At 45.1% G+C, this 16,281-nt stretch overlaps 1 protein-coding gene across 50 annotated transcripts in view; it reads right to left on the bottom strand.

Moving 5' to 3' along the window:
• LOC135050271 (uncharacterized) overlaps positions 1–16,281 on the bottom strand; it is a 466,297-nt gene that overhangs the window by 353,838 nt on the left and 96,178 nt on the right. For 47 of the 50 annotated variants that reach the window (XM_063956613.1, XM_063956631.1, XM_063956610.1 and 44 more), the window contains 2 exons: positions 2,697–2,840; positions 1,630–1,776 (listed from right to left, as the gene is read on the bottom strand). In XM_063956613.1, the coding sequence (XP_063812683.1) occupies positions 1,630–1,776; positions 2,697–2,840 (291 nt within the window). Of the gene's footprint in view, positions 1–1,629; positions 1,777–2,696; positions 2,841–5,153; positions 5,298–16,281 lie in introns of all 50 variants that reach the window. The other 3 variants (XM_063956648.1, XM_063956656.1, XM_063956611.1) reach the window with 2 other exon arrangements.

The raw sequence follows: 16,281 nt of genomic DNA, 5'->3' as shown, positions 1-16,281 counted from the left end.
ACCTTTCCAACCAGCCAGTGTTGGACAGATGGTCTGCCAGATAATTATATAGTACATACTAGAGCTGTAACTATACTTTTTGGTGCCCTGTAGCAGAGAGAAATGGCTGCCCCCACCCCCATTTTTCCAATAGGGACATAAGGCGCATGCCTCGTGGGGAAGGGGTGTGACAAGATTGATCCCAGAGAAAGCACATGATCGATATCGAGATTATATCTATGTGTATACTTTAAATAACACATCAATAAACTGACATACCTGGGATTCAAACCCATAACCTGTTGAATTCTAATCAAACACCCTACTCACTGAGTTTTTATGCAAGATAAAATGGCTATGAACACACTATGAAGCTATTGGTACTTTGTTAACAAATAATCAGCATTGGAATTGAGAAGATCTATGTAGTGTTCAGCCACGGCGCCACTCTTGCAGCCACACACACACACACACACACACACTACATAGATCTGCTCAGCTGCAATGTTGATAATTTTTTCCCACAAAGTACATGGTAAGTGACAAATAGTTAGAATTCTCTACTTTAAAATTATCTACCTTTCTATGCAAGGGCAAATGGCTCAATGATTAGATTGACTGCAATGCCACAGGCAATGGGGTTTGAATCCTTGACAGTGCAACTGAATAACAAAGAAATCTGAAGTTGAGTTCATGAATGTTGAATAGGTATTAGCGACACAGAAGGGGTCAGGGTAGGAGACAGGGGTGGTCAGGGGATGCTGGGCTTCAAAAATGGGGGATGCTGCAAGTGATTAGAACAGATAATTTTCAAGTGCCACTAACAGCACCCCATATCTTGCAGCGCTATGTGCTGTGCCCCCTCCGCACACACCTAGTTATGGCCCTGGTGCACACCCAGCTTTACTGATGGACCCATGTACCTGAAAGTCTTCATCACCCATGTACATCATGACTGAAGATTCCAATGATGATTAAATGTTACAATTTAAGCTGTATGCATTCTAATATTTTCTGTCCAATCTGGCTGTGTGGAACAAACATCTAATATCTAGGCGCAATTGACAATCAACTATTTGCTCCTAAGGTCCCAAAAATCTATACTATAAAAAGGTAATTTGGCTAAATGAAACGGATTTAGCCAACTTAATTGAATGACTTATGTTTTCCAGTGTTTGGGAGCAAATGGTCAATTGTCATTTGCTGCCACATATTACCAGATTTGTTTCAACTAGAAAACATTGGACAGATAATCTAATGGACCCTACACATGCTGATATTACTGCACGATATGAACGATCTCGTTTATATCGTGCAGTGTGGAGCCTCCAGCGATGAACTATGCGCAGCCCCGCGCTCGTTCATCGCTGTTGATATGTAGGCTGTGCATGCAGGCCAATATGGACGAGATCTTCCATATTTGCATGCACATCTATGGAGCCAGGTGACGGGGAGAGTGAAGAAACTTCACTCCCCCCGTCACTGCCCCCCCCCCCCCCCCGCGTCGCCCGTATCGGCGGTCGGGCAGCTCGGCGGCACATCGCCGAATGTGTAGGGCCTATAAGTGTGTATCCAGCTTAAGAGGTGTGATCTTCATATAACTACAGTATAATGACTAGTGAGTAACTACAGTATATAGTGGCTTTGTACCTTGTGACTTGGAGAAGAAACACCAGTTAACCCCAGGAATGCTGGAGTCGAAGCAACAATTCCTCTCCTTACATTCTGCAGCACTTATTGTGGGGTAGCCGCAATCCCTTCTGCTGTACGGTTCCACGTTACATTGTTTGTCACTTGCTGTTGATGCAGTAAGGAAACATCCAGAAGTTAGAGCAGTTTAATGTTTCTTTTAATAAAAAGGGGCAATTTAGCTAGATCACAGGGCAAGAAGTAAAAAAAAAAAATTGGAAGAGTAAAACAGTTAAACTCTGTACAGCTGATAACAGGAAATTTCCACTTTAAAAAAAATGGCATTTTCTTATATACTGTCTGACCATGGCTAAGAATAAGGGATGCACATGCATCCCTTAGAGCTAGGGCAAGGGTGTAGCTACTATAGGTGCAGGCAGTGCAGCAGCTATGGGGCCCAGAGCTGAGAGTGGTCCACCTTATCTGTCACAGCTACATACTTTCACCATTGGGGGGTATGTAGGGGTCCTTACAAACTTTCTTTGGGTTCTGCATTATAACTAGGTATGCCCCTGGACCTTCTCATTGTAGTGTGGTATAAAATTAAATGGAAAGTATTTTCAGGTTATATAATATATGAACTGGGGCACTGTAATGAGGCACAATATGAACAAGGAGCACTAATAAATAAATATATATATATATATATATATATATATATATATAAATTTGGGGTACTGTGCGGCATAATGTGTACTGGCAGCTCTGAAATGTGACAGAGGGGGAAATAATGCACTACTGCAGTACATAAAATAAACTAGGGCACTTCTATGGGGCATAACATTAAATAAGACTACTATGGTTCAGAAAATGAACTAGGGCACTATTATAGGGTATAAAACTAACAACTGCGGCAGAGAAGTTTCTCTAGAAGCATTGGGATGGGGAACCCCTTCAATATGTTGCTATTGGGCCCACAAAGTTCTGGCTATGCCCCTGAGCGATGGGCATAATTCATGTTTACGCACCATTAAATCTAATCAATAGCACTACAAGCTCCCATCCTACCACTGCACTCTATACTCTACCTGTGCGTTTGGGGTAAAAACACCATTTAACCCCGGGAACACTTGAATTAAAGCAGCAGCCTCTGGAATAACATTCTGTAGCACTTATCCCAGGAAATCCACAATCTTCACGCTCTGTGATGTCCACACTACATTGCTGTTTATCTGGATGGAGCACAGCATACATCAGTACAATAGGAAATATTACAATGCATGACAAGAAAGTTGGGGGCTCTACTGCAAGTACTCTAACCCTTGGCAGTACCAAATACATAATTAGCAACATTGCAAACATGTCCCAGATATAGAACACTGTTACCCGAGTTTGCCCTCTGGAAATTACCATCAGTTGGCAAATATACATGAGTGGCTGGTGCTTGCTCTATATGCCTACCTATTTGTGTGATATCAAAAGAAAGCATAACTGACAGATAAACTGGGCACACACTATACAGTTATCTGGCAGACCATCTGACCAATCTTTCTGGTTGGCATTGAAATCTGATCATGTCTCAACTACATAGACATTTTAATATTCAACCAATTTGTTTGAACAACTATTTTTGTCCATTTTCCAGTGTTTGGGAGTAAATGGTCGATTGTGATGTGCTCTCATACATTACCAGATATTCATTTCTGCCAGATAATTGTATAGTGCAGTGGTTCTAAAACTCTGTGCTCAGAACCCCACATAGGGGCTTATTCAGACTGGAACACTGAAGCGGCAGCCATTGCAGTTTGACTTTTTGTGGATTGCGCATGCGCCCTGGGAGCCCAGTAAGTTGCTAAGATTATCTCTGGGCTGTGACTGCCTGTACCGGATTGGCAGGCAGAGGCAGTTATTGAGCGTGTCAACAGCATTAGAACGCTGTTGGTGTGACATGGTCCAGAAAATGCAGCATGTCTGGACCATGGGTGGGGGGGGGGGGGGGGGGGGCTGCAGCAGCTTCATGTCACACGCAGCTGCTGTGACCCAGGACATAGCGAATAGCAGGAGCTGCACTGGCAGGGAGCTACTTACCAGGTGCAAAAGCATCACTGCCATGAGATGCTTTTGCACCTGTGCCGGAGTGGGGTGGGGGGGGATAGGGCCTGACATGCAGGGCAAACTTGTCTTGTGATGGGCATCCACCCACATGTCAGAGTAAATGATTTTAAATATGCTAAATTTTGCACTTCTATGATCAGATCTGAATTACACCCACAGTTCATGTTTTCCAGGTCTCCTAGCAGGTGCACAGGTGTATTCAGTACTCACTGACCTATTTTAATAGATCTACAGATAGGGCTAATTATTTCACTAGTGATTCTGTGAGGAGATCTGGAAAACATGTAATGTGTGGGGTCCTGAGGACAGAGCTTGAGAACCTGTGGAATAGTGTATATCTAGTTTACCGGTGATCTATGTACCTGGAAGGCTTTGTTACTAGTGTACCTCATGACTGTAGGCTTCCATCACTTATTTATTGTATATTACTACTTAGAGGTGCGAGTGTCATGTAGTATTGTGAGACACAATGAGCATCACATACTGTATTAATGTCTATTTCCAAGTGGGCAGATACAAAGCCGTCTCCAAAAATTTGGAGTGTGCAGGTTTGAATGTACTCAGTTCTTAATGCCAAAATTAACACTAGTTCAGATTTATCTGGAATATTCTCATTGGCTATTCTAAACACAAACACATGATATCTGAGACAAAAAGACGCTGTTTTGAGATACAGGAAATTCAGATAAATCTAACCCCACACATCTGTACTGAGAATAGTGATCAAACTCCGCTCCCAATCTGTATTTACCCTGATGCATAATCTGGGTATGTAAGAGTATGTGATCTCATTACTTGCATGTAATTAGAATTACCTTTGATGAAGATGTTGCTCAGTGAAGTATAGTTCATAGAACGTACATGGCCTAGTGCTTACTTATCACAGGGGAATTTAGCTCCTTTGGTCAACTGATCATTTGGGTTCAGCTGCATTAAAAATCACCAAGTTTAATTTTTTTAGGAACTGTTGAACAAGCTTTGATCAGCTGATAACAGGAAATATCCACTTAAGTAATAAAATGTTCTTATATACTGCCTGACCATGGCTACGAATAAGGGATGGACAAGCTGTAAGGCTGGGTACAAACTACAGGATGTCGGGCAGATGTGACCTTGCAAACAATACATCATAAGTGCACCCACTGTATGATGCATCTGCTGTGACCACATCCCAGAGCATGTAGGGCAGTCACATCTTTTGCTCTTATGTGCAAAACGAGATATACGACATCACACGAGCCGCAGGACCATGCACACTGTCCGACGGTACAGACATATACAAGCCGGCGGCTTGTACGATATATCTGGTGCACATTGGACAGTATGTACCCAGAGTTAGACCTTTGGGCATAATTCATGTTTGTGCACTGTCAAATCTGTAATCCATAGCACTACATGCTCCCACTCTACCACTGCACTCTATACTCTACCTGTGCTTTTGGGGTAAAAACACCATTTAACCCCGGGAACACTTGAATTAAAGCAGCAGCCTCTGGAATAGCATTCCTTAGCACTTATCCCGGGAAATCCGCAATCTTCACGCTCTTTGATGTCCACACTACATTGCCGTTTATCTGGATGGAGAAGAGCACACAACGTCAAGACATTAGGAAATATTACAATGCATGACAAGAAAGTTGGGAGCTCTACTGCAAGTAGTCTAACCCTGGACAGTGACAAATACATAATTAGCAATACTGCAAACATGTCCCAGATACATAGGAAACACTTATCCAAGATTGCCCTCTGAAAATTACCATCAGTTGGCAAATATGCACGAGTGGTTGGTGCTTGCTCTCTATATGTCCACCCATTTGTGAATAAAAAAAAAAGCATACAGCTTACCTGTAAATTATCTGCCAGACCGTCTGTCCAATCTTTCTGGTTGTCATTGCAATTTGATCATGTAACTATGGACATTTTGTCTTTTTTCAACCTCAATAACTATGTTACCATGTATGTATTTTTCCTAAACATTGGAATAAGTAGAATGGTCAGACAAGTTGGTTAAACCCAAAATTGAACCAATTTGTTTGAATTTCCATTTTTGACCATTTTAGTGTTTGGGAGAAAATGATTGATTGTAATTTGCGCTCATAGATTACAGATTTCCATTCCAACCAGCCAGTGTTGGACAGATGGTATTGTCAGATAATTATATAGTGCACACCCAGCATTACTGATGGATCTATGTACCTGGAAGGCTTTATCACCCATGTACATCATGACTGAAGAGTCCAATAAATTGCTACACGTTACTATTTAAGTTGGATGCACTCTAATATTTTCTGTCCAATATGTCCATTTGGAAAAAAAATCTAGTGATGTGCACCAGACATTTTTTGGGTTTTGTGTTTTGGTTTTGGATTCGGTTCCGCGGCCGTGTTTTGGATTCAGACGCGTTTTGGCAAAACCCCCCTGATAATTTTGTCGGATTCGGGTGTTTTGGATTCGTTTTTTTTTTTTTTACAAAAAAACCCTAAAAAAAAAAAACAGCTTAAAATCATAGAATTTGGGGGTCATTTTAATCCCATAGTATTATTAACCTCAACCATAATTTCCACTCATTTCCAGTCTATTCTGAAAACCTCACAATATTATTTTTAGTCCTAAAATTTGCACAGAGGTCGCTGGATGGCTAAGCGACACAAGTGGCCGACACAAACACCTGGCCCATCTAGGAGTGGCACTGCAGTGTCAGATTAAAAAAAAAAAAATTGTCCCCAAACAGCACATGATGCAAAGAAAAATGAAAGAAAAAAGGAGGTGCAAGATGGAATTGTCCTTGGGCCCTCCCACCCACCCTTATGTTGTATAAACAGGACATGCACACTTTAACAAACCCATCATTTCAGTGACAGGGTCTGCCACATGACTGACTGAAATGACTGGTTGGTTTGGGCCCCCAGCAAAAATAAAAGCAATCAATCTCTCCTTGCACAAACTGGCTCTACAGAGGCAAGATGTCCACCACAACATCATCCTCTGATTCCTCACCCCTTTCACTGTGTACATCCACCTCCTCACAGATTATTAATTCGTCCCCACTGGAATCTACCATCTCAGGTCCCTGTGTACTTTCTGGAGGCAATTGCTGCTGGTGAATGTCTCCACGGAGGAATTGATAATTAATTTTAATGATCATCATCTTCTCCACATTTTCTGGAAGTAATCTCGTACGCCGATTGCTGACAAGGTGAGCAGCTGCACTAAACACTCTTTCGGAGTACACACTGGAGGGAGGGAAACTTAGGTAGAATAAAGCCAGTTTGTGCAAGGGCCTCAAAATTGCCTCTTTCCTGCCAGTATACGTACGGACTGTCTGACGTGCCTACTTTGATGCGGTCACTCATATAATCCTCCACCATTCTTTAAATGGTGAGAGAATCATATGCAGTGACAGTAGACGACATGTCAGTAATTGTTGGCAGGTCCTTCAGTCCAGACCAGATGTCAGCACTTGCTCCAGACTGCCCTGCATCACCGCCAGCGGGGTGGGCTCAGAATTCTTAGCCTTTCCCTCGCACCCCCAGTTGCGGTAGAATGTGAAGGAGGAGATGTTGACGGGTCACGTTCCGCTTGACTTGACAATTTTCTCACCAGCAGGTCTTTGAACCTCTGCAGACTTGCGTCTGCCGGAAAGAGATACAATGTAGGTTTTAAATCTAGGATCGAGCACGGTGGCCAAAGTGTAGTGCTCCGATTTCAACAGATTGACCACCCGTGAATCCTGGTTAAGCGAATTAAGGGCTCCATCCAGAAGTCCCACATGCCTAGCGGAATCACTCTGTTTTAGCTCCTCCTTCAATGTCTACAGCTTCTTCTGCAAAAGCCCGATGAGGGGGAATGACTTGACTCAGGCTGGCAGTGTCTGAACTGACTTCACGTGTGGCAAGTTCAAAGGGTTGCAGAACCTTGCACAATGTTGAAATCATTCTCCACTGCGCTCGAGTCAGGTGCATTCCCCCTCCTTTGCCTATATCGTGGGCAAGTGTATAGGCTTAAATGGCCTTTTGCTGCTCCTCCATCCTCTGAAGCATATAGAGGGTTGAATTCCACCACGTTACCACTAGAGATGAGCGCCTGAAATTTTTCGGGTTTTGTGTTTTGGTTTTGGGTTCGGTTCCGCGGCCGTGTTTTGGGTTCGAACGCGTTTTGGCAAAACCTCACCAAATTTTTTTTGTCGGATTCGGGTGTGTTTTGGATTCGGGTGTTTTTTTCAAAAAACACTAAAAAACAGCTTAAATCATAGAATTTGGGGGTCATTTTGATCCCAAAGTATTATTAACCTCAAAAACCATAATTTACACTCATATTCAGTCTATTCTGAATACCTCACACCTCACAATATTATTTTTAGTCCTAAAATTTGCACCGAGGTCGCTGTGCGAGTAAGATAAGCGACCCTAGTGGCCGACACAAACACCGGGCCCATCTAGGAGTGGCACTGCAGTGTCACGCAGGATGTCCCTTCCAAAAAACCCTCCCCAAACAGCACATGACGCAAAGAAAAAAAAGAGGCGCAATGAGGTAGCTGACTGTGTGAGTAAGATTAGCGACCCTAGTGGCCGACACAAACACCGGGCCCATTTAGGAGTGGCACTGCAGTGTCACGCAGGATGTCCCTTCCAAAAAACCCTCCCCAATCAGCACATGATGCAAAGAAAAAGAAAAGAAAAAAGAGGTGCAAGATGGAATTGTCCTTGGGCCCTCCCACCCACCCTTATGTTGTATAAACAAAACAGGACATGCACACTTTAACCAACCCATAATTTCAGTGACAGGGTCTGCCACACGACTGTGACTGATATGACTGGTTGGTTTGGACCCCCCCCAAAAAAGAAGCAATTAATCTCTCCTTGCACAAACTGGCTCTACAGAGGCAAGATGTCCACCTCATCTTCACCCTCCGATATATCACCGTGTACATCCCCCTCCTCACAGATTATCAATTCGTCCCCACTGGAATCCACCATCTCAGCTCCCTGTGTACTTTGTGGAGGCAATTGCTGCTGGTCAATGTCTCCGCGGAGGAATTGATTATAATTCATTTTAATGAACATCATCTTCTCCACATTTTCTGGATGTAACCTCGTACGCCGATTGCTGACAAGGTGAGCGGCGGCACTAAACACTCTTTCGGAGTACACACTTGTGGGAGGGCAACTTAGGTAGAATAAAGCCAGTTTGTGCAAGGGCCTCCAAATTGCCTCTTTTTCCTGCCAGTATAAGTACGGACTGTGTGACGTGCCTACTTGGATGCGGTCACTCATATAATCCTCCACCATTCTATCAATGTTGAGAGAATCATATGCAGTGACAGTAGACGACATGTCCGTAATCGTTGTCAGGTCCTTCAGTCCGGACCAGATGTCAGCATCAGCAGTCGCTCCAGACTGCCCTGCATCACCGCCAGCGGGTGGGCTCGGAATTCTGAGCCTTTTCCTCGCACCCCCAGTTGCGGGAGAATGTGAAGGAGGAGATGTTGACAGGTCGCGTTCCGCTTGACTTGACAATTTTGTCACCAGCAGGTCTTTCAACCCCAGCAGACTTGTGTCTGCCGGAAAGAGATCCAAGGTAGGCTTTAAATCTAGGATCGAGCACGGTGGCCAAAATGTAGTGCTCTGATTTCAACAGATTGACCACCCGTGAATCCTTGTTAAGCGAATTAAGGGCTCCATCCACAAGTCCCACATGCCTAGCGGAATCGCTCCGTGTTAGCTCCTCCTTCAATGTCTCCAGCTTCTTCTGCAAAAGCCTGATGAGGGGAATGACCTGACTCAGGCTGGCAGTGTCTGAACTGACTTCACGTGTGGCAAGTTCAAAGGGCATCAGAACCTTGCACAACGTTGAAATCATTCTCCACTGCGCTTGAGACAGGTGCATTCCACCTACTATATCGTGCTCAATTGTATAGGCTTGAATGGCCTTTTGCTGCTCCTCCAACCTCTGAAGCATATAGAGGGTTGAATTCCACCTCGTTACCACTTCTTGCTTCAGATGATGGCAGGGCAGGTTCAGTAGTTTTTGGTGGTGCTCCAGTCTTCTGTACGTGGTGCCTGTACGCCGAAAGTGTCCCGCAATTCTTCTGGCCACCGACAGCATCTCTTGCACGCCCCTGTCGTTTTTTAAAAAATTCTGCACCACCAAATTCAAGGTATGTGCAAAACATGGGACGTGCTGGAATTTGCCCATATTTAATGCACACACAATATTGCTGGCGTTGTCCGATGCCACAAATCCACAGGAGAGTCCAATTGGGGTAAGCCATTCCGCGATGATCTTCCTCAGTTGCCGTAAGAGGTTTTCAGCTGTGTGCGTATTCTGGAAACCGGTGATACAAAGCGTAGCCTGCCTAGGAAAGAGTTGGCGTTTGCGAGATGCTGCTACTGGTGCCGCCGCTGCTGTTCTTGCGGCGGGAGTCCATACATCTACCCAGTGGGCTGTCACAGTCGTATAGTCCTGACCCTGCCCTGCTCCACATGTCCGTGGTTAAGTGGACATTGGGTACAGCTGCATTTTTTAGGACACTGGTGACTCTTTTTCTGAGGTCTGTGTACATTTTCGGTATCGCCTGCCTAGAGAAATGGAACCTAGATGGTATTTGGTACCGGGGACACAGTACCTCCAACAAGTCTCTAGTTGGCTCTGCAGTAATGATGGATACCGGAACCACGTTTCTCACCACCCAGGATGCCAAGGCCTCAGTTATCCGCTTTGCAGTAGGATGACTGCTGTGATATTTCATCTTCCTCGCAAAGGACTGTTGAACAGTCAATTGCTTACTGGAAGTAGTACAAGTGGGCTTACGACTTCCCCTCTGGGATGACCATCGACTCCCAGCGGCAACAACAGCAGCGCCAGCAGCAGTAGGCGTTACACGCAAGGATGCATCGGAGGAATCCCAGGCAGGAGAGGACTCGTCAGAATTGCCAGTGACATGGCCTGCAGGACTATTGGCATTCCTGGGGAAGGAGGAAATTGACACTGAGGGAGTTGGTGGGGTGGTTTGCGTGAGCTTGGTTACAAGAGGAAGGGATTTACTGGTCAGTGGACTGCTTCCGCTGTCACCCAAAGTTTTTGAACTTGTCACTGACTTATTATGAATGCGCTGCAGGTGACGTATAAGGGAGGATGTTCCGAGGTGGTTAACGTCCTTAGCCCTACTTATTACAGCTTGACAAAGGGAACACACGGCTTGACACCTGTTGTCCGCATTTCTGGTGAAATACCTCCACACCGAAGAGCTGATTTTTTTGGTATTTTCACCTGGCATGTCAACGGCCATATTCCTCCCACGGACAACAGGTGTCTCCCCGGGTGCCCGACTTAAACAAACCACCTCACCATCAGAATCCTCCTGGTCAATTTCCTCCCCAGCGCCAGCAACACCCATATCCTCCTCATCCTGGTGTACTTCAACACTGACATCTTCAATCTGACTATCAGGAACTGGACTGCGGGTGCTCCTTCCAGCACTTGCAGGGGGCGTGCAAATGGTGGAAGGCGCATGCTCTTCACGTCCAGTGTTGGGAAGGTCAGGCATCGCAACCGACACAATTGGACTCTCCTTGTGGATTTGGGATTTCGAAGAATGCACAGTTCTTTGCTGTGCTGCTTTTGCCAGCTTGAGTCTTTTCATTTTTCTAGCGAGAGGCTGAGTGCTTCCATCCTCATGTGAAGCTGAACCACTAGCCATGAACATAGGCCAGGGCCTCAGCCGTTCCTTGCCACTCCGTGTCGTAAATGGCATATTGGCAAGTTTACGCTTCTCCTCCGACAATTTTATTTTAGGTTTTGGAGTCCTTTTTTTTCTGATATTTGGTGTTTTGGATTTGACATGCTCTGTACTATGACATTGGGCATCGGCCTTGGCAGACGACGTTGCTGGCATTTCATCGTCTCGGCCATGACTAGTGGCAGCAGCTTCAGCACGAGGTGGAAGTGGATCTTGATCTTTCCCTAATTTTGGAACCTCAACATTTTTGTTCTCCATATTTTAATAGGCACAACTAAAAGGCACCTCAGGTAAACAATGGAGATGGATACTAGTATACAATTATGGACTGCCTGCCGAGTGCAGACACAGAGGTAGCCACAGCCGTGAACTACCGTACTGTACTGTGTCTGATGCTAATATAGACTGGTTGATAAAGAGATGTCTATGTAACTATGTATGTATAAAGAAGAAAGAAAAAAAAACCACGGTTAGGTGGTATACAATTATGGACGGACTGCCTGCCGAGTGCAGACACAGAGGTAGCCACAGCCGTGAACTACCGTACTGTACTGTGTCTGCTGCTAATATAGACTGGTTGATAAAGAGATGTCGTAGTAGTATGTATGTATAAAGAAGAAAAAAAAACCACGGTTAGGTGGTATACAATTATGGACGGACTGCCTGCCGAGTGCAGACACAGAGGTAGCCACAGCCGTGAACTACCGTACTGTGTCTGCTGCGACTGGATGATAAATGATATAAAAAATATATATATATCACTACTGCAGCCGGACAGGTATATATTATATATTATATAATGACGGACCTGCTGGACACTGTCTGTCAGCAGAATGAGTTTTATTTTTATAGAATAAAAAAAAAAAACACACAAGTGAAGTCACACGACGAGTGTTTAACTTTTTCAGGCAATCACAATATAAGTATACTACTAACTATACTGGTGGTCAGTGTGGTCAGGTCACTGGTCAGTCACACTGGCAGTGGCACTCCTGCAGCAAAAGTGTGCAGTTTAATTTTAATATAATATTATTATGTACTCCTGGCTCCTGCTATAACCTATAACTGGCACTGCAGTAGTGCTCCCCAGTCTCCCCCACAATTATAAGCTGTGTGAGCTGAGCAGTCAGACAGATATATAATATATATAGATGATGCAGCACACTGGCCTGAGCCTGAGCAGTGCACACAGATATGGTATGTGACTGAGTCACTGTGTGTATCGCTTTTTTCAGGCAGAGAACGGATATATTAAATAAACTGCACTGTCTGGTGGTCACTCACTAGTAAACTCTCTGCACTCTCTACACTTCTACAGTACTCCTCCTAGTCCTAAGCTCCAGTAAATCTCTCTCTCTTATAATCTAAATGGAGAGGACGCCAGCCACGTCCTCTCCCTATCAATCTCAATGCACGTGTGAAAATGGCGGCGACGCGCGGCTCCTTATATAGAATCCGAGTCTCGCGATAGAATCCGAGCCTCGCGAGAATCCGACAGCGTCATGATGACGTTCGGGCGCGCTCGGGTTAACCGAGCAAGGCGGGAAGATCCGAGTCGCTCGGACCCGTGAAAAAAAACATGAAGTTCGTGCGGGTTCGGATTCAGAGAAACCGAACCCGCTCATCTCTAGTTACCACCTCTTGCTTCAGATGGCAGGGCAGGTTCAGGAAGGTTTGGTGGTGCTCCAGTCTTCGGCACGCGGTGGCTGATAGCCGAAAGTGGCCCGCAATTCTTCGGGCCACCGTCAGCATCACTTGCACGCCCCTGTCATTTTTTTAAATAATTCTGCACCACCAAATTCAATGTATGTGCAAAACATGGGACGTGCTGGAATTTGCCCAGATGTAATGCATGCACAATATTGCTGGCGTTGTCCGATGTCACAAATCCCCAGGAGAGTCCAATTGGGGCAAGTCATTCTGCGATGATCTTCCTCAGTTTCCGCAAGAGGTTGTCAGCTGTGTGCCTCTTCTGGAAAGCGGTGATACAAAGCGTAGCCTGCCTAGGAACGAGTTGGCGAGATGCTGCTACTGGTGCCGCCACTGCTGTTCTTGCAGCGGGAGGCAATACATCTACCCAGTGGGCTGTCACAGTCATAGTCCCGAGTCTGCCCTGCTCCACTTGTCCACATGTCCGTGGTTAAGTGGACATTGTGTACAACTGCATTTTTTAGGACACTGGTGACTTTCTGACGTCTGTGTACATTTTTGGTATCGCCTGCCTAGAGAAATGGAACCTAGATGGTATTTGGTACCGGGGACACAGTACCTCAATCAAGTCTCTAGTTGCATCTGAATTAATGGTGGATACCGGAACCACGTTTCTCACCGCCCAGGCTGCCAAGGCCTGAGTTATCCGCTTTGCAGCAGGATGACTGCTGTGATATTTAATCTTCCTCGCAAAAGGACTGTTGGACAGTCAATTGCTTACTGGAAGTAGTACAAGTGGTCTTCAGACTTCCCCTCTGGGATGACGATTGACTCCCAGCAGCAACAACAGCAGCGCCAGCAGCAGTAGGCATTACACTCAAGGATGCATCGGAAAAATCCCAGGCAGGAGAGGACTCGTCAGACTTGCCAGTGACATGGCCTGCAGGACTATTGGCATTCCTGGGGAAGGAGGAAATTGACACTGAGGGAGTTGGTGGTGTGGTTTGCAGGAGCTTGGTTACAAGAGGAAGGGATTCAGTGGTCAGTGGACTGCTTCCGCTGTCACCCAAAGTTTTTGAACTTGTCACTGACTTATGATAAATGCGCTGCAGGTGACATAAGGGAGGAAGTTCCGAGGTGGTTAACGTCCTTAACCCTACTTATTACAGCTTGACAAAGGCAACACACGGCTTGACACCTGTTGTCTGCATTTGTGTTTAAATACTTCCACACCGAAGAGGTGATTTTTTTTTTGTATTTTGACCAGGCATGTCAATGGATATATTCGTCCCATGGACAACAGGTGTCTCTCCGGGTGACTGACTTAAACAAACCACCTCACCATCAGAATCCTCCTTGTCAATTTCCTCCCCAGCGCAGGAACACCCATATCCTCATCCTGGTGTACTTCAACACTGACATCTTCAATTTGACTACCAGGAACTGTACTGCAGGTGCTCCTTCCAGCACTTGCAGGGGGCGTGCAAATGGTGGAAGGCGCAAGCTCTTCCCGTCCAGTGTTGGGAAGGTCAGGCATCGCAACCGACACAATTGGACTCTCCTTGAGGATTTGTGATTTAGAAGAATGCACAGTTTTGCGGTGCTTTTGCCAGCTTAAGTCTTTTCATTTTTCTAGCGAGAGGATGAGTGCTTCCATCCTCATGTGAATCTGAACCACTAGCCATGAACATAGGCCAGGGCCTCAGCCGTTCCTTGCCACTCAGTGTCGTAGATGGCATATTGGCAAGTTTACGCTTCTCATCAGATGCTTTCAATTTTGATTTTTGGGTCATTTTACTGAACTTTTGTTTTTTGGATTTTACATGCTCTCTACTATGACATTGGGCATCGGCCTTGGCAGACGACGTTGATGGCATTTCATAGTCTTGGCCATGACTAGTGGCAGTAGCTTCAGCACGAGGTGGAAGTGGATCTTGATCTTTCCCTATTTTAACCTCCACATTTTTGTTCTCCATTTTTTAATGTGTGGAATTATATGCCAGTATCAATAGCCATGGCCTACTACTATATATACTGAGCACAACTGAAATGCACCACAGGTATAGAATCTAGATGGATAGTATACTTGACGACACAGAGGTAGGTACAGCAGTGGCCTACTGTACCGTAATGCTATATATTATATACTGGTGGTCAGCAAACTGTGCAAAACTGAAATGCACCACAGGTATGGATGGGTAGTATACTTGACGACAGAGGTAGGTACAGCACTGGCCTTCTGTACCGTACTCCAATATATTATATACTGGTGGTCAGCAAAATTATGCACTGTACTCCTACTATATACTGTCTACAATGCAGCACAGATATGGAGTGTTTTTCAGGCAGACAACGTATACTGGTGGTCACTGTCAGCAAAACCCTGCACTGTACTCCTGCTATATAATACAGCTGCTCCCCAGTCCCCACAATTAAGCAGTGTGAGCACAGATATATGCAGCACACTGAGCACAGACAAGGAGCGTTTTTTTTTCATGCAGAGAACGGATAAAACTGGTGGTCACTGATCAGCAAAACTCTGCACTCTACTCCTCCTATTTTAATATACAGCTGCTCCCCAGTCACCACAATTAAGCAATAAGTAAAGCAAGCACAAATATTTGCATCAACAATACACAGAGAGGACACCAGCCACGTCCTCTCCCTAACATTTCCAATGCACGAGTGAAAATGGCGGCGACGCGCGGCTGCTTATATAGAATCCGAATGTCACGAGAATCCGACAGCGGGATGATGACGTTCGGGCGCGCTCGGGTTAACCGAGCCATACGGGAGAATCAGAGTATACCTCGGACCCGTGTAAAATGGGTGAAGTACGGGTGGGTTTAGTTTCCAAGAAACCGAACCCGCTCGTCACTACAAAAATCTGCTAATATCTGGGAGCAAATGCAAAACAACTATTTGCTCCTAAAGTCCAGAAAACATACAATAAAGGTAGTTCAGATAAATTGGCCAATGAAACAGATTTAATCAATTAATCTGAATGACCATTTTTGTATGTTTTCCAGTGTTTGGGAGCAAATGGTCAAATTACATTTACTCCCATATATTACCAGATTTTTGTTTCACATAGAAAAGATTGGACAGATAATCTGTAAGAGTGTAGCAGGGCCGGTGCTAGGGTGTTCGGCGCCCCCCTGCAAACTATA

This window comes from Pseudophryne corroboree, chromosome 2, assembly GCF_028390025.1.
Source record: "Pseudophryne corroboree isolate aPseCor3 chromosome 2, aPseCor3.hap2, whole genome shotgun sequence".
NCBI classification, from domain to species: domain Eukaryota; kingdom Metazoa; phylum Chordata; class Amphibia; order Anura; family Myobatrachidae; genus Pseudophryne; species Pseudophryne corroboree.
This window is presented reverse-complemented; position numbering and strand designations above follow the sequence as displayed.